Genomic DNA, 18,463 nt, shown 5'->3' with positions numbered 1-18,463 from the left:
ATTTATAAAGATACAGATGCTCTGTCTGCTTTCTTATTTGATTCCCGAATCCTGGAATCCAGGAAAAGAGCTGGGCTTGGAGGGAGCCAGGCGGTGATGACTCAGGTCCTGCCAGCGGGTTCTCCTTTCCTCCTCTTTCCGAAGTCAAAAAATCCAGGCAGAAAAATGATGGAACGTTCAACAAGAGTCCTAAAAATAAGGAAATGCTTGGTAAAATTGGTTTGCAATTTGAGGATTATTTATAAATAGGAAAAATGGCAAATGTCCTCTGGGTAAAGGCTCTTCTCCCAACCAAATTAGGAATAAATCATCCACAATCTTCCCTGATATTCCGTATTTTTATTTTTATTTTTTTCTGGAATTTAAGAGTAACTTTTTTTTTTTTTTTTTTTAAGTTTTTGTTTGTTTGTTTTGAGAGACAGAAACAGCACTAGTCGGGGAGGGGCAGAGAGAAAGGGAAAGGGAAAATCCCAAGCAGGCTCCAAGTTGCCAGCACAGAGCCCGATTGCAGGGCTTGAACGCACAAAGTCATGAGATCATGACCTGAGCCGAAACCAAGAGTCGGATGCTTAACAGACTGAGCCAGCCAGGAGCCCTGGCTTACCTCTTAAGTAACTCAGTCTTTAGCAGTTGCAGTATAGCAGCTTAGAACCTTTCTCCTCCAAGTGTAGTATCAGCACCACCTGGGAGCTCGTTAGAGATGCACAGTTTCATGCCACCACACATCTCCTGAATTCAGGCGCTTTTTAACACGATTGCCAAGTGAGCGTGTTATAGTAAAGTCTGAGAAGTATCCAATTCAGATCATGGATTCTGGGGCCATCCTGCCCACATTTGAATCATGGCTCTTCCAGTTCATTTAAAGTTGCTGTGTTTCTGTATTTTTACCTATATATATATTTTTTTAACGTTTATTTATTTTTGAGACAGAGAGAGACAGAGCATGAACGGGGGAGGGTCAGAGAGAGAGGGAGACACAGAATCCGAAACAGGCTCCAGGCTCTGAGCGGTCAGCACAGAGCCCGACGCGGGGCTCGAACTCACGAACCGCAAGATCATGACCTGAGCCGAAGTCGGACGCTTAACCGACTGAGCCACCCAGGCGCCCCTGTATTTTCACCTATAAAATGAAGAAGATAATCTCAGAGGATTGCAGTAATTCAGTGTTGTAGTACATTTAATATCTTGAAGACCGTACCTGGGCCCAGAAGAAGCATTATATATATATATATATATATATATATATATATATATATATATATATTAACCATATTAACTATAACTGAAATCTAAACTCCTGTTGTGTACTTTTTTTTTTTTTTTTTTAATTTTTTTTTTTTTTTCAACGTTTATTTATTTTTGGGACAGAGAGAGACAGAGCATGAACGGGGGAGGGGCAGAGAGAGAGGGAGACACAGAATCGGAAACAGGCTCCAGGCTCTGAGCCATCAGCCCAGAGCCCGACGCGGGGCTCGAACTCACGGACCGCGAGATCGTGACCTGGCTGAAGTCGGACGCTTAACCGACTGCACCACCCAGGCGCCCCTCCTGTTGTGTACTTTTATACCTTTTTTTTTTATGACCTTCGGGAAACAAATAAATAATGAGAACGTTAGGAAATTTAAAGCATAAAGAAGAATAAAGACAGCAGACCAAAACTGTCTATATCTAGGATCTTAAGGATAAAATTTAATTTGATGTGAGCTGTTTTACTTAGTCCTTTTCTAAAGGAATAGCAAGATGGAACTTGTGGCAAAGATTCAAAGTGCTTTGTGTGTGGTTTTCTAATATATTAAGGACTTCCCTTTTAGGCATTTTGTAATTACTGATCACGTCAGTAGGATATAGAATAACTATTTTACATTTGGTTTTTCACTTTGAAACCCAGTCTACAATACTTAGAATACTTTACGGAAGTATGAGAACATAATGACAGGCTTTTTAGACCTGGTAGGATTTTAAGATCGGAAGTCTTGCTCCCTATAAAATCACTCAGGTTTTAAATCACATTGGAGAGGTTTTTGTTTGCTTGCTTCCTTATTTATTCGAGTGACTGTATATTCCATTCTAGATCCTTTTGCAAAAAGAAATTGTGGCCCCGTATGATTTGACGCAAGTTTCTTTTCAACATACTTGCACAGAAACATCGCTGTGACCTCCGTCTTCACTTTGTTGTGAAGCAATTCATTAGAGTTTGCGTGGTCCTTCCATGGTTGTAGATTAGCATTTAGGGAAAGCATCATGGGTCAAAGCAGGTGTGTTCTGATGACTGATCAGAGTAAATAAAAGCAGACCCAGTGGAGAGATTTCCAGGTTTCTGGTTGCACGTGAGGGTGGCGTCTTGTGTTCTTGTCGGTAGCGACTGGTTGTGTACAAACGGCTGTGCGGCCCGTCAGAAACTGGGTCTCCTCACCCCGAGCCCCTGCCGTTTGTTTTTGGGGTTTTCTCCTGTGCATCTGAGAGAAAAAAACTGTAGCTTTTTCGTGTATGCTTTCTTCAGCTCTAAGATGTTGTAGTTCTTCTTTACCTGTAGTTTCAAATTAAATGTTTAATAAAAAGTTAAACATTTAATTATTGAGATTATAGGCCGTTAGCAGAAGGAAAGCTGAAGAATTTACATTTATTTTTGCACTTCATTTCATCTGCTTTGTACATGAGTGTCTGATTTCAGCTGTAAAAGCTACTCAATGTACTGCTTTTGTTACAGGCGTCTATGGTTTAGGGAGTTTTCTTTTGAAGTTTGCTTTTTTTGCTTCAGGGCTTTTTTATTTTATGAGAACTGACTAAAGCTTTATTTTCATCTGCCATTCATTTTAAATCTGCTCCTTCCCTCTTCATGGATTATAATCCTTACCCTAATTCTGCCTTTACACTTGTTCAGGATCACAATCTGCTAATACCATTGGTGGTAAGAATCTATAGACTTTATGTGTGCATCTGTTGTTTGATCACCTGTTTTCATGATCGAGAATGGGTTCTATTCAGCAGAAATTCTCAACATCATATTCCATCGTGGTGCAACCATATTGGGGCAAAAATTGCCAGTTATCTTTGGCCTGTCTTTATCACTAAAACCTTGAGTTGTTGAAAATATCCAAGTGGATCCCACAGGTTTTGACATTCAAAAGCAAAGGAGCTTTAGTAATGCCTTGAAAATACCTTGTAAAAAGTTCTAAAATGGTAGTTTGAGAATTTTAGGTAGCGTGAGAAAAATTAGATACCCACCGTCAGGTTTTGCAAATTAGAGTATTTTCCAGTAGCATGCCGCTCCCAGGTACACCACGCCCTTTTTCATCAAGTCAGTGGTTTTCTTAGAAGAAGCAATTAGCCTTGGCAGTTCTTGGCTGGGAAATGAGCCTTGGTGTTATCTCCTAAGTATAAATAACTCCAAAACGAGTCCTAGGCATTGGAATTATCACACTGTTGGTTGAGGTCTGGATTTAGTGGAGAAGAGAGGCTAGTGATGAAAGCAAAATAAACGTTGCTGATTTTATTTTCTAGGAGAGGGTATAAATGAGTTTAGATAGAGGGTGAGCTTGCATAATTTTGATAAATACAGTTAATCCAGAACCGGTGGAGTGATTACCGTACTTCAGTCCTGCATGTTTCCTCTCTGCTGAATAGACCCACACATTTCAAGAAATTCTCCAGTCTCCTACCAACACCTTCACCCCTTAAATTTTATATCAGTTTTAACAGAATATCATGTTGTATGTGTTCATTCAGCTCATTATTTATACTTCTTATATCGTTGCAAGTGTTCCCATAAAATATTCCATTGGCTTATCTTGCATTGTGAGTTTGTGGCATGTTGGGTGTTTGGATGTTTTGGTGTGTATGTTTAGTTTAGATACTGCATGGAGAAAATAGGTGCCTTGTGGGTATCCTTAAGGTTATAACTGAAAAAAACCTACTTTGAAGATTCTTCACCTGAAACACCAAGAGATAATTCACATGAGCCATCACTTTAAAGTAGAGTTGAATAATTTCCCTGTAATAACTTAGAATTACTTCTATTCAAATAAATTGTTAATTTCATTGGAAACACTGCTTTTATACAGTATTGCTATAACCAATGGAAGATAATTTAAAATTTGTGTGCTGATAAAGTTTGTGAATTAAGCATGAATTTAAATCGTATTCAGCAAGACCATGCCAAGAAAACTACAGTGAAGGTCACAGATCAGCAGCCCATGGACAATATCCAGCCTGCCTCCATTCATGTATTGTTTGGTCTACACACCATGATAAAAATGAGGAACTTTCAGAGTTTTCATTTTTTTTACAAAACCCTAAAACCTGGCTAGTATTGCCTCAAGACACAGCTGGCTGGAGCTGAAAAGTCACCACTCCCTGCCTCACACTCAGTGCTCCTCCCTCATAAACATCTCCTGCTTGACCACATTGGCACTTGAGTCTTTGGGTTTTGCTCTGTGGAAATGAAATAAGATTATCAAGGTGAGCAGTGACTGCCCTGTTGGTGAAGAGAAGCGATGCCCAACAAAGGGGAAAAGTTGCTTTCATTTATTTAAGTGCCAGTTCACCTTTTTTATAACGCTACCATTCAGAATGTAGCGTTAACTTACATCTTGGAGTTGACCTAGTTTGTTTTCCCGTTCAGTGCAGACGTAAAATGTTTTGATTGACGAGGAGCCCATCTCTTAATCCTTGCCCCAGTCTCTGAGATTTTGTCCAGCGCCCTCTCTCTCTTTTCCCCGGCCCAGCTATCCTCTGCCTTCCAAGACTGAGAATCCCTAGTTGGGAAGGGGTCGGACTTCTCTGACATTTGCTGTTCTCTTTTACTCTCGGTACTTCTGCATCTCCATCCTGGATGTGGCCACCCAAGATCCCTTTGCGGTTTGAAGGCAAAAAGCAAGTTTCTTTTTCAGCAGGCCCAATTTTACAAACCTTTAAAATTTAATTTTGTAAAAATTAAAAGTATACATAGTAACAAAATAATTTTGTTATACCCATTCAGAAGCATCTCAGAAAGGCCAGCTGTTTCACAGGAAGCAAATGTTTATTATATCCTTAACAAAAAAATGGAAATAACGTAATGACTAATTTCGTTCCTTATAAATACATAGTTTTAATGTATAGCCTCAGCCAAATTTTTTTTTGGAAATCCTTTATACTATTTGTGTTCTGAAACAAACATACTATTGTTAGTGTTGCCCTTATTAAACATAATATCTTATACCCCCAAAACTGAAAATATATTTTATATGATTCACTCTTCAGTCCTAGTATATACAGCATACCTTTTTTTCCAGGTTATGATTCTATGCACATGTCTTCCTCAGTCCATTTCCTTTGAACTTAGAACTTGCCATACTATCCCAGTCTCCTCAGGTGTATTTCTTGAATTTTTATCCTTTCAACAAGTTCTCTTAGAATTCACGTCGTAACACTTGCACGTGTGTTTGGTGTTCAGCTGGCAGCCGGTCCGGGTCTCCGGGAAGAGTTCTGAGCACAACAGCCCTCTCCACTGTGAGCTCTGGTGTTCAGAGAGTCTTGGTCAATTCCGCCTCGGCGCCAAAGAGAAGCAAGATCCCACGGAGCCAGGGGTGTAGCAGAGAGGCTAGTCCGTCTAGGCTGTCCGTGGGTAAGGTCTTCTTTGTGAGACTTGGGGCCTCTTCTTTTGTATTCCAGGCTTGGGTAACAGTGAAGACTTCAGCTGGGTGCTTAGAAGCTAGAAGAAAACAACTGAGAGTTCAGGGAGAATTTAAATACAGGTTGTAAATTGAATTAGGTATTTTACCTTGAAAGTATAATTTTGAAGTCTATTTTAAAGCTTTTTATTTGCAGCCTACTTATGTTTGCAAAATACTATTTTACCCTTCTCATCTCATACAGACTGGAGGACTGTATTCAAATTTACCTGTATCGTATTCCTGGTAATACCTTACCAAGAGTAGTTTCTTCTCAGCCTTAGTACAACTTAACCTATTCATCAGTTTTTGAGAAAGAAAACTAAAATGAACATATCAAAAATGCAAACTCTGTCTTTTGTTTCCTCCCTTTCTCTGCGGCTGTTTCTTTGTACCAGCCCGAAGCAGTCGTATTCCTCGACCAAGTGTGAGTCAAGGGTGCAGCCGGGAAGCCAGTCGGGAGAGCAGCCGGGACACAAGTCCTGTTCGTTCTTTTCAGCCCCTCGGTAGGTACCTGCGCAGGTGTCGGGTGCGTTTCTTTGCCGTGTTAATCGCCATCAGGTAACTTCCGTGTACTTAGGGCTTAGCTTTCTTCATCGACTGTGTCTTTCTTTGCCTCTCTTTTCTGCCCTGACAGAAGAAAGAGTCGTAAGGAAATTACAGGTTTGGCAATTCCTTTGACATTTACTTGTTGAAATGAGTAGGCTAGACCTTGTATAAACAGATTGTCTCCGTAATCAAGTAAATAGCACATAGATTTGGACTACAGGATGTTGAGTTCAAGATTTATCTTAAGAAATAAACCTATAAAATTTAAAGATAATAGCTAAATATTTACTCATGTGAAGTATGGACCATTTCATTTGATAAGATAAATGCTATTGGTTTTTTCAGCAGAAATACTAACATTTCACCTTAGATATTTACCAGAAAGAGTGCTGCAAAATACCGTATGAACTACTTACTAAAATGGTTAGTATATAAAATAGTATTACACAGGTTAATCGTTGTTCCCCATATATTAGCTTGTGCTGTGTCCCTGCTGTAAAACCTCTGTGTTCCTGATTATAGAGATTATACTATATCCTTCCCTATAATAGTATATTTACCTCAGCTATAAAAATAGTAAGTGATTTTTTAAACTTACAATTTTTGAGAATAATCAGAGAGGCAGAATTTTTTACATTGAAGTGTTTTAGAATTTCTGCATGGTCTTTCAGCTTTTTAACTAGTACTTTGTTTATATATATATACCTAAAGCCATTTCAGATTTTTTCTTTTAATTGCACAAAATAGAGATTACGGTAATACTTAGAGAGTTGCTCTTCAGATTTTGTGACTTTTAAGTAGAACATAGTTCTGCACATGGTGCAGTTCTGCCAAGTGGAATTATTATTTCCTTCAATAGACATGTTAGTGTAGAACATCCAGAGGTTAAATTCTTGTTCTCTGGGCCATTTGGTTCAAATAAGTCACTGGACTGTCGTGTACCGACCTAGAAAACCCCGTTGCGCTGGGGACACAGATAGGGACATCCTCGGCCTTTGATGTGTGTGTTCTAGTTCCGGGTGAAGAGTTCCCTTCCAGTGCTTTGCCAGAGATGTTTTTAACTCATATGCAATAGTCATATACAGTATTTTTCGTTCATATGCAGACTATGTATGTGTATATGCACACATGCATGCGTATAGATGTACACGGTATATGTTCATGTGTATATGTTTAAAAATGAAATAAATCCTATGTTTGTATAAAGTAAGCGTGCCATCTTGAAGAGTTGAAGAAAGTGAGTGGGCATGTGATGGTTTAAGAGCCTGTGCTCTAGGGTCAGACGGCCTGGGCTCTGTAACTTCTGTACCTGAGTTTCCCCATCTGTAAAAGTAGGACATGAATAGCATGCACTTGTTAGGATTGTTTTGAAGAAGCTGTAAATGAGAGAACATAGGCAACAGTGCTTGGCACACAGTAAGCACTTGGTCATCTGACCAAGCTCTGACTGCTTGCCTCGAAGTAGTTCCCTTGTACTTCTGTGGCAGAGATCTTAGATGTTTTTAATGGGGTAACACCTGTCTTTGCATAATGCCGTACTGCAGAATTATTAGAAAACATGAGATATCAAGAAGAAAACGAAATCTGTTTCTGTACCTTTTAAACCTGTGCAGTAGTCAGACATGAGAGGAAATTTATAACCAACCATGAATCACTTAAAAAATAAGCCTGCTACTAGGTCTTTTTAAAGAGAAATGGTAGCTAGCCATTAATTTTCTAGATTCATCTCAGCGCCTCCATTTGACAACTTAAGTCACTTAAATTTCTATTATTAAAGGAAGCTGTTTTCCTGATTCTAATGAAACATTCTATTTGGGTTAAAGAAGATTAGATCTTTTAATCCTGTAGTTTTCGGAGAATTGATTTTTGTAGCCCTTTTATTTACATCCGGATGCTGCTTCGTAAAGGTAGCAGATTCGCCCTCTTATAAGACGGGCGAGGAGTAGCCGCCTCGGAGATCAGGTTAGCCTTCCCATCCCCGTCGTCTGTGCTGTCTGCCTGCATTCTGCCGTGTTTGCTGGGTTTACCCGGTGAATCTCTTTTTTCACCTCCGACTTGAATATCGCCATTCAGCAAGTGAGCCCCGTAGTTTGCTATGCATTCAGCTGTGGCACAGAGCCGCTGTAAGGGCTCCAAAGCATCAGAAATAAATCAGAGCTGAGCAAAGCTGAACTTCTCTGGAACTTGTACCCTGGTTTCCATTTACTTCTGGAGCCAAGTTTCAAAAAATAGGCGTATGTTCCTACAAGAATGTGAGTGGTGCCACTTACCTCTTACCTTCAGCCACCATTGATACCATAAAATTTTTCACAAATTTTCATCCATTGGGCATGTTCATATTGAGTCAACCGTCACCATTTTAAAAATTGTTTCAGGTAGAATTAAAACTATTATGTTTTATTAACAACAGCAGTCACCTTTTAGAGTCTGATTAAACATTTTGAACAGCATTCTGTTTAATCCTTTGTCTCAATCCTTTTGATCGTTTTTGCGTTCTTTAAGGTCCAGTGGCAAAGAAAAGAGTGATTCATGTAATAAAGTGTTTTGGGGGCACCTGGGTGGCTCAGTTGGTTAAGCATCCGACTCTTGATTTCGGTTCAGGTCATGATCTCACAGTTTGTCAGTTTAGTCCCCACGTTGGGGACTAATCCCACTGCTTGGGATTCTCCCTCTCTCCCTTTCTCTCTGCCCCTTCCCTGCTCACTTTCTCTCTCTCAAAATAGGTAAATAAACTTTTTTTAAAAAAGTATTTTAGGGGCGCCTGGGTGGCGCAGTCGGTTAAGCGTCCGACTTCAGCCAGGTCACGATCTCGCGGTCCGTGAGTTCGAGCCCCGCGTCGGGCTCTGGGCTGATGGCTCAGAGCCTGGAGCCTGTTTCCGATTCTGTGTCTCCCTCTCTCTCTGCCCCTCCCCCGTTCATGCTCTGTCTCTCTCTGTCCCAAAAAATAAATAAACGTTGAAAAAAAAAAAAATTAAAAAAAAAAAAAGTATTTTAATTGCTCTAATTAAATGTATCTGAAGAGGGGCACCTGGGTGGCTCAGTTGGTTAAGCGTCCGACTTTGGCTCAGGTCACGATCTCTCAGTTCAAGGGTTCAAGCCCCGCATCGGGCTCTGTGCTGACAGCTCAGAGCCTAGAGCCTAGAGCCTGGAGCCTGCTTCGGATTCTGTGTCTCCCACTCTCTGCCCCTCCCCCACTCACACTCTGTCTCTCTTTCTCAAAAATAAGTAAAAAAACATTTTAAAAAAATTTTAAATAAAAAAAAAATATATATATATATATCTGAAGAAGAGTAACTTTCTAACTGTGAGTAATCTATTTCATTAAATATTAAAATGAATCTTTAATATTTATGTAAGAAGAAGATGGACTTTATGGTATTGTGAAAGTCAGGGTTTTAATGTATGAAACTTAAAATATGCTAAAATTAGATGTAGAGAAACATGACATAAATATAGGGAGACCTTTTGTAGGTCTTTTGATTGTATTATTGATATCCTTTTTTTACGTTCACATGTCTTTGATATTTAAATCTTTTACCGAACGCAGAACTTGTATTCTGTGAACCATTATGGAAAATGTTCGATTAACGTAAGTGAGGTAGGTTATCTTTTGAACGATGTGCAGACGGTACATGTACCTTCAAGAGCAAAGGCCTTGAAAGGGTACAGATGCCGAGGTGTATCACTTACTCGTAGTGTGGCTTTGATCACGTTAATTAACGTCCCTGTCTGCTTCAATTTGCCCATCTATGAAATGGAACAGTAATACCTGCCTCATTGGGTTCGGGACTAAAGGATTCAGGTGTATTATTGGTTACTAGTTACCATGGTGGTTTTTTTTTTTTTTAAACTACGGTGTTCATTTTTTTGTCTCATGCTTGTACTTTCGACATTTCCTTCCATTTGAATACTTGCTTTTTTTTTTTGTCTCCTGTGGGCTTGTGTCTGTCCCCTTAGGTGTAAGATCTTCTGTGTGTCGAGGATAATGTTACGGTGCTGATGTTCAATTGCCTTGCTTGGCAGTATTCTGATCCTTCCCTATACTAGTAATACCAGTGTTGACTAAGTCTCCTTGCCTGACTATAGTGCTGCCACTATTCCTTGTTTCTGTGGTAATAGATGAGGTTTGTATGGTCCTGTTATTCCAGCCTCCAGACACCATTCCAGATCTACTGGTGCCCTCTACGCCCCCGATGTGTATGGGGCCTCAGGTGAAGGATGAGTACATTTTCACTATCATCTGTGCATTCATCTCAGATTTTTGTCTTTTCAGTTTCCATTGAATGGTATATTCGTGTTTTTAAATCACTTTGTTTTTGTTTAAATTTGATTTGTCAGATAATAAATCATCTGTGTATTTTTTTTTAATTTTCCCCCAAGTAACTTTTTCCCCTCCCACAACCTTATTTGAGCATTTTTCTCACTGACAGATAGCCTTTTTGTGTGTATGTAATCTAAGTTACGTCATTTTTAAATATGGAATTGTTTTCTGTTCTCAATTACGTACTTCATCTTTGTACATGTTTTGGAAAAAAAAAAAACCAAAATGGTGGATGAAGTGTTTTAATTGTAAATGATGGTGTAGAAAGTAGTTGAGGGGGAGAATCCATCTCTGGTTTGTCTTTACATACCTCAGAGTGTTGGGCACACACTAGGTGCTTAACAGATGTCGAATGGCATGTCTTAGTTGTAGAATGAAACCCTCTCCTGACGGACAAGAGACAACAATTGGCGGGTGTTCCCTGTAGACCGGTGTAGCTTCACTGAGTTCCCTCATCTTCATTGGTTTGAGGTTTGACGTGTGTTCTAGACTCCTCCATGGCTCACCTGCATGGCTGAGATTTGCCTGGCTGGTAGAGCTGGATTAATTGCCAGGGCTGTAGATTCACAAGCCCTTAGTTAGCCGCCCATGCTTTCTTCTATTTTCTGGTCATAAATGTATCATAGCTACTGTTCTTTAAATTTATTTTCCTTACACTGTCAGTAATTTAATTGCCTTTAGCATTTTATTTGACCAAAGACCAAATGTACCCAGAAAATACAGAATTGCTTTTAAAATGCTTTGCCCCATTGGTTTTTTTTTTTTTTTTTTCCCCTCCCCTCCCCTTAAGGATCTTGAAGTTTCCAATGTGACGCTGTTACATTTATGACTCTCTCAAAGCTCTTTTCCTCCTTCTGATGAATTAGGTCCAGGGTATGGGATGAGCCAATCGAGCCGACTGTCGTCTTCTGTCAGTGCCATGCGAGTCCTGAACACAGGCTCTGACGTGGAGGAGGCCGTAGCAGATGCCTTGGTACTCTTCTCCATTTCCTTTCCATTAGAGATATTCCAATTACGAAACTCACGTGTGGGTAAGCCAGTCCCCCAGTGTGGGGAAGGTCACGGGGAAAGCTGGTGGATTCAATCCAGGAAGATCAAACGTGGGCCATGGAAAAAGCAGAGTTGTGTCATCAGTTCTTGGTCCCTGTTCCTCGGTCAGAATTTGAAGCGAGGGCCAGAAGCAGTTGATGGGGTGTCAGGAATATAATGTGAATATTGATGTTGTTAACGTGAGGATGTGTTCGGGGCACTGTCGTCCACGAAGAGTAAGGGCAGATTTAGTACATGAACAGGTGCACTGCAGGCATACATTTCAAGGCTTGCTTCACTTTTGGAGTATTTAGGCATTGTTTTAGTTCGGGGTAGGATTTTCTTTAGTCTTACTTGCTTGGATTTTTCTGAGCTGAGAGAAGCACGACTTCAAGACAAATTGTAATTAAGATACCCTCCTGGTTTGTTATGCCTGACACGTTAAGGAGTGAGATTTTAAAACATCATCTACAGATCCACGATAGTTTGTCAGAAGAGTGCTGTCCATATATCACCGTTGTTTTTCTCACTTAAAATTAGGAAGGGAGTATCATTTGAAACAGGGAGTACAGTTGGTTTCTGCCAATCTCCCACGTCAATTCGGTCTGCACTTCCTCTTTCAAATTGTATTAATCCCATCTATATTTAAGAAGCATTTACTCAGTTACTTATCATAACTTATAAAAGTCCTCATCTTTGCTCTGAAATAAAAAAAAAATACGTTGTGCCTTTTAAAACTGTGTATCACATCTTAACCAGTGTTGCTGTAATACAATTTATGCCACATGTATTTGGAAAAAACTTTTAAAAAATATCTGCTGTCCGTAGCTGTAGTACAGGAAATGTAATCACATGTGTAGTTCTGCACTAACAGTCTGTAAGTGCGGAATTTTCCCCTTTACCTCCGTTATTTAATTTTTTATAAATAATACAACTAGGTAGGAACTTTGTTCTCTTGGGCATGGGGTATATTGATCACATCTTGTTCTGATGATCAGTCAAGTGCTTTAAATTTACTATTCCTAATCAACGTATTCCTTAAATCATGTTTTCTAGTTTCTTTTTAGATGGAAGATGTACCAGTTAAATTGTGCTCACATAAGTTTTATGAATTGAATGGGTTATTTTTGAACTATTACTTCTAATACTAAAGTGTGTGTGGATTATATAAGGGGTATTTAGCCACCAGGGCTGAAAGCTAAATCCCAATAATCTCCTTCGGTCTACTTCCATTATTTGCATAGTTTAGATATTCCAGTTATAACTATCAATTTCTAGAAAAAAAACTTGATTAAGCCTAATTTGGACCTGGGGAAAATTATAGAAACAAAGTTAACTTTGGAAACGACAAAAGGATCCAATTAGAAAGAAAATGTTAGTTTCTTTAGGAAACTGGTTATGGGAATATTCTCGTAGCTTAGGACTAAAGGATATTGCCAAGGTTGAAGATCTACTCTGCTACTAAGCAGTTTTTATGTATCTGTATACAAACAAAACTTACTGTCTGATTATGGGCATTGTTTATGCCTGCTTCATTGTGCTGTTTAGCAAAATGTTCTTCATTATTTTCAATTTTTCTCTTTAAAAATTTACTGCGCTCAGCTCTTAGGAGACATACGGACTAAGGTATAGACATTGCTGTTTTCTGACATCTTATGATACCATAACTTTTTTCCTTTGCTTCACCAGTTTAACAGATGATAGTCTTCTATAAAATAAATATTCAAGTGGAAGTAATAAGATCCTTTAATACACCCACTTTTCTGTATATATGCTTATTAATAGGGAGATACTGCTTGGATAGAATGTCCTGTGGGGGTTCTTGTCCTTTAAGCTTGACTGCTCCATACAGATGAGGTGATACCATTGACACTTATGTCTGTAACAAGACTGATCCTGGAGCCCAGCACAGGACATAGCACATTATCACATTCTAGATTAACTTGGTGTCTCTAAATCAGTAAGAGGCATTTAGTGATGGAAATGTCTTTATAAAACTGTTTCGAATTAAATTCAAGTTTGTTTTTTTTAAGATTTTAGACTTTGGAGAATTTACAGCCATCTGGAACTGTTATAAATTCTTGTGCTTATTAACATGTTTCATAGAAATGTCTTCACTGTTCATTAGCCTAAATTCAAATACCGGATTATATAAAGATGTATCTCCAATTCTTCCAAGGAAATCTCAAATAAACTATTTGCTCATTTCATTTTTAGTATGCAAGGCATAATTAGCAGTTAGTATATTAAACGGTAAGCTTCAGATGTAAAGAAATCGAATCTAAGTGCACTTTCTTGCATTTGTTGAAATAGACAGTATAGACACGTTGGGGAAAACATGGAGGGCCCTCAAGGAGCTTGCCTCCTAAAAATAATAGTAAGCAAAATAGGTTCTCATCATTCTCATGATGTCTGTATTTTACTTCTCTAGGAGGCTTGAGGGTTGGGTACAAGGGAAGAAAGAGTGACAAGAGAAGCAGTAGCTGAAGTAAAAGGGAGACTAGAGAAAAGAGAAGACACACGGGAAAAAGTAGAAGTTCATATAGGAAAACGTGTTTTTCTGACCCATTCTCATCCTTTAAAAAAGTCATATTCAAAAAAAATAATGTTCTCTTCTTACCAACTCAAATTCCCAGTAATTTCTGTTCATCTATAATATATACTAGTCGTTCTTTGGTTTCCATGAAAAGGAAAAACCCACAAGTTGAGCACTTCTCACTTTACATACATGAACTTTCGTGTAGTCTTATTCTGTTTCCACTATATCCCATCATTAAAAACTATTTCATTGTCTACTAACTTCTAAAACCTGTTTTCTGAAGCAAAACTAAATATTGAAAATAAAATCAGTTATCGATTGATACAACATTGATAATAATTTTATTATTACAGTGCTTAGACGCATGCTTGGTACTGATTTAAATTAAAAAAAAAAACAGTCCTTTTGTGGTCAGTAGAAATTGTGAAATACCAGTACATTCTTTTGGCTACTGCTAATGAGAGTCTTTATGTGTAACAGAAAAAGCCTGCTCGAAGAAGATACGAATCCTACGGAATGCATTCAGATGATGACGCCAACAGCGATGCATCGAGTGCTTGTTCAGAACGCTCCTATAGCTCTCGAAATGGCAGTATTCCTACCTACATGAGGCAGACGGAAGATGTGGCCGAGGTCCTCAATAGATGTGCCAGTTCCAACTGGTCAGAAAGGAAAGAAGGCCTCCTGGGGCTACAAAACTTGCTAAAAAATCAGAGAACGCTAAGGTGAGTTTATTATCTTAAAATAATTGTCCTGTCAGGTTCGCACTTTCAACTTCGTTCCCAGGACACTTTCAAGATATTCGTATGGGAACAGACTTGTTTTAAATTCAGAAGGTGATTATCAAAATATTTTCCCAGTCTCCAAGGCCATCTGTATTATCTAAACTAGAAATTTTTATTTAAAAGGAAACTTTGTATTCACAAATAGAAGTTAATGAAAAAAGTTATTTTTAAAATTAAAAATAATAAAGTGTACATAAAATTAAAACTGACTGGTTTATTTAAAAAAAAAAAAAAAAAAAAAGTTGACCAGTGTATTAAAATGCAACAGAACTTAATAAGCCATACTGAGAAAGACAGATACCATATGTTTTCATCTTATGTGGATCCTGAGAAACTGAACAGAAACCCATGGGGGAGGGGAAGAAAAAAAAAAAAAAAGAGGTTAGAGTAGGAGAGAGCCAAAGCATAAGAGACTCTTAAAAACTGAGAACAAACTGAGGGCTGAGGGGGGGTGGGAGGGAGGGGAGGGTGGGTGATGGGTATTGAGGAGGGCACCTTTTGGGATGAGCACTGGGTATTGTATGGAAACCAATTTGACAATAAACTTCATAAAAAAAAATAAATAAATAAATAAGTAAATAAATAAATAAAATTTAAAAAATGCAACAGAACTTTATATTGGTTTTTAGTTTGGTTTGACTTGATTTGGTTTCCTTTCCTAATGGCTTTTACTTCCTTTTTTTCCCCCTAAATTCTTTATTGTCTTTATCTTTGTAATGTTTTAAACTTCTCTGGCCAACCCCTTTAAGAACCTAGCTTCAGGGGCATCTGGGTGGCTCATTCAGTTAAGCGTCCAACTTCGGCTCAGGTCATGATCTCACCGTTTGTGAGTTTGAGCCCCATGTCAGGCTCTGCACTGACAACTCAGAGCCCGGAGTCTGTTTCAGATTCTGTGTCTCCCTCTCTTTCTGTGCCCCTCCCCCCCTCCCCCACTTACTCTCTGTCACTCTCCCAAAAATAAAAAGTAAACATTAAAAAAAAAAAAAAAAAAAACTAGTTTCAGATAATTCATAAGTTTGAGGGTACTGGAAAATTAGAGGGATACTTCCTGACTTGATACCTGAAATCAGGGTTAGATTTACTAGTTGTATGTTTACTTTAGGAAGTATTAGAACTATTTGATCTAAAATAGATGTTTATGTACTACCTAATATATTCTAATGTGTGTATATCACACTTCATGAATCATTGCAAGAAATCATCATAATATTGTTCCTGGCCCCATCAAGATTAGGTTAATATTAGGTTCAGTATATCATTTTCAGTGGCGAGGGAGTAGGCATAGTTTAGAAAGATTTTAGTCGTCAGGTGGCCAAATTTAAGAAAACATCTTCGCATTTAAAGGGAAAATTCAGGGGCGCCTGGAGGGCTTAGCTAGTTAAGCGTCTGACTTGGGCTCAGGTCATGATCTCACAGTTTATGGGTTCAAGCCCCACGTTGGGCTCTGTGCTGACAGCTCAGAGCCTGGAGCCTGCTTCTGATTCTGTGTCTCCCTCTCTCTCTGCCCCTCCCATGCTCACGCTCTGTGTCTCTCTGTCTCTCAGTAATAAATAAATGTTAAAAAAAAAATTTTTTTTTAATAAAAAAAAAAATTAAAGGAAAAATTCAGGGGCGCCTGGGTGGCTTATTTGGTCAAACATCTGGCTCTTGATTGCAGCTCTGGTCATGATCTCACCATTCATGAGATCAAGCCCCGTATCACACATGTGCCCTCTCTCCTGCTCACATGCATGCTCTGTCTCTGAAAATAAATAAAAAGTTTTTAAAAAATAAAAATAAAGGATAAAATTTGTGTGCTAGGAATGTCATTTGTACAGTTTCCCCTGTCATGCTACATTAAAGAAATACAACTGTATTTCTTTTAATATAACTTTCAACTTTTAAGATAATGTGGGTTTCAACAGGATGATTATTGTTGCATTTGATAAATTTGTGTTTATTCCTGATTAGTAAGTCCCACAAACTTTATGATTTTGAGGACTGGTTTTTTTTTTGTTTTTTTTTTTTAGCCTTTCTTTTTGTAAGAAGCTAATTACAGCTAAGGTTACTCCAAAGTGTTGTTTTTTGGTTTTGGGGTTTCATTGTTTTTTTATTAGAGAGGGAGAGAGAAAGAGAGAAGAAGCAGGGGTGGGGCAGAGGAAGGGGGAAACAGAAGATCTGAAGCGGGCTCTGTGCTGACAGCAGAGAGCCTGGTGGCTCAAACTAGGTCATGAGGTCATGACCTGAGCTGAAGTCAGATGCTTAACCGACTGAGCCACCCAGGTACCCCTAAAGTTACTTTTAAATGAATTCTTCCTATAGCAAGATATTAATTAGCTATTTTATTATTTTGACAGTCGAGTTGAACTGAAAAGATTATGTGAAATTTTCACAAGAATGTTTGCTGATCCTCACGGCAAGGTATGTTTTAGTATTTAAGATTATTTACTCCTATGGGATGTCATTTGTGTGCTGCAAAAAAAAGTAAAGTGATAGCAAAGCACTGTAGGCCATTTTCATTTTATTATTGCTCCAAAATGGTAATAATCTTTTCAAACACAATTGAAATTGTTTGATGTCATACATAATTTAGAAATTGTTCACTGGCAACCTTTTAAGCTTCTCCAAAGAGGAACTGTCTTAAGACTATATAAATTGAGGGATATAGTAACAAGCACAACTCACAGAATTAGTCAAACTGAATGTATTTGTATTACTAGAAACTTTTTACTGTTTATAAAAAAAAAGAAATTGGGGTAAGTCAAAAAGAGACATTTCTGTGAGCTTCTTATTGTTTTCTTCTTTTGCAATGTTAACGTGAATATATTCTTAAAGAGCAATTGTGTAGAAAAGAATTGCCATTAAATAACACAAAAGCACAAAATACAGTGTTGGCCACGGTTTGGTAGTAACAGTCAAAAAAGCATTTTATTTATTGAAGTAGTCCATAAAAATTTTCAGAACATTGTTTAATTTTTAATGTTGATTAAAACATACTTAATTGTAAGGGTGCCTGTCTGGCTCAGTCAGAGGAACATGTGACTCCTGATCTCGGGGTCATGAGTTCAAGCCCCATATTGGGTGTGGAGATTGCTAAAAAAAAAAAAGTTTTTAAACATACTTAATTTTAAATACTGAGGCATAATGTGCATGTGTACTGTGAAATTTTGGTTTACGTTGCAGGATAGTACTGTTATAAAACATATTTGTTTATTCTGTTTTCAGTAATGTGTCTGACAGTGGTGAAACTTTAAGTATCTTTTTTTAGGTTACCAGTTGTCTACATGAGAACTTCTAACCTAAGTGAGAGGGAGATGTGGAAGGGAAATTATAAGAAAAATATTAATGAATTTTGCTTTTTTTTTTTTTTTTTTTTTTTTTTTACTGTCTTCACGTTATTGTTGCACATATCATTCTCATTTTTTTTCTATTTTCAAGATTTTCATTACTTGGAACGCTAAAGATAACAAAATCCCATTTTATACATAATAAAATCCAGCTGCAGGTGATAAATTGCTTCTACTTTAAAACAATTTTCAAAGATTATCCTCTATCGGAAGATATATTTATCTTATCCAAGAATACAAGATTCCATTAAAAACAAAGATTA

At 38.1% G+C, this 18,463-nt stretch overlaps 1 protein-coding gene across 45 annotated transcripts in view; it reads left to right on the top strand.

Moving 5' to 3' along the window:
* Positions 1 to 18,463, top strand: part of CLASP2 (cytoplasmic linker associated protein 2) — a 182,152-nt gene that overhangs the window by 110,134 nt on the left and 53,555 nt on the right. For 13 of the 45 annotated variants that reach the window (XM_045436744.1, XM_045436743.1, XM_045436738.1 and 10 more), the window contains 5 exons: positions 5,435 to 5,605; positions 6,050 to 6,157; positions 11,388 to 11,494; positions 14,570 to 14,814; positions 17,211 to 17,274. In XM_045436744.1, coding sequence (XP_045292700.1) covers positions 5,435 to 5,605; positions 6,050 to 6,157; positions 11,388 to 11,494; positions 14,570 to 14,814; positions 17,211 to 17,274 — 695 coding nt within the window. Of the gene's footprint in view, positions 1 to 2,881; positions 2,909 to 5,434; positions 5,606 to 6,049; positions 6,158 to 10,348; positions 10,412 to 11,387; positions 11,495 to 13,152; positions 13,177 to 14,569; positions 14,815 to 17,210; positions 17,275 to 18,463 lie in introns of all 45 variants that reach the window. The other 32 variants (XM_045436717.1, XM_045436723.1, XM_045436720.1 and 29 more) reach the window with 6 other exon arrangements.

The sequence above is a fragment of the Leopardus geoffroyi genome, chromosome C2 (genome assembly GCF_018350155.1).
Source record: "Leopardus geoffroyi isolate Oge1 chromosome C2, O.geoffroyi_Oge1_pat1.0, whole genome shotgun sequence".
Lineage (NCBI taxonomy): Eukaryota > Metazoa > Chordata > Mammalia > Carnivora > Felidae > Leopardus > Leopardus geoffroyi.
This window is presented reverse-complemented; position numbering and strand designations above follow the sequence as displayed.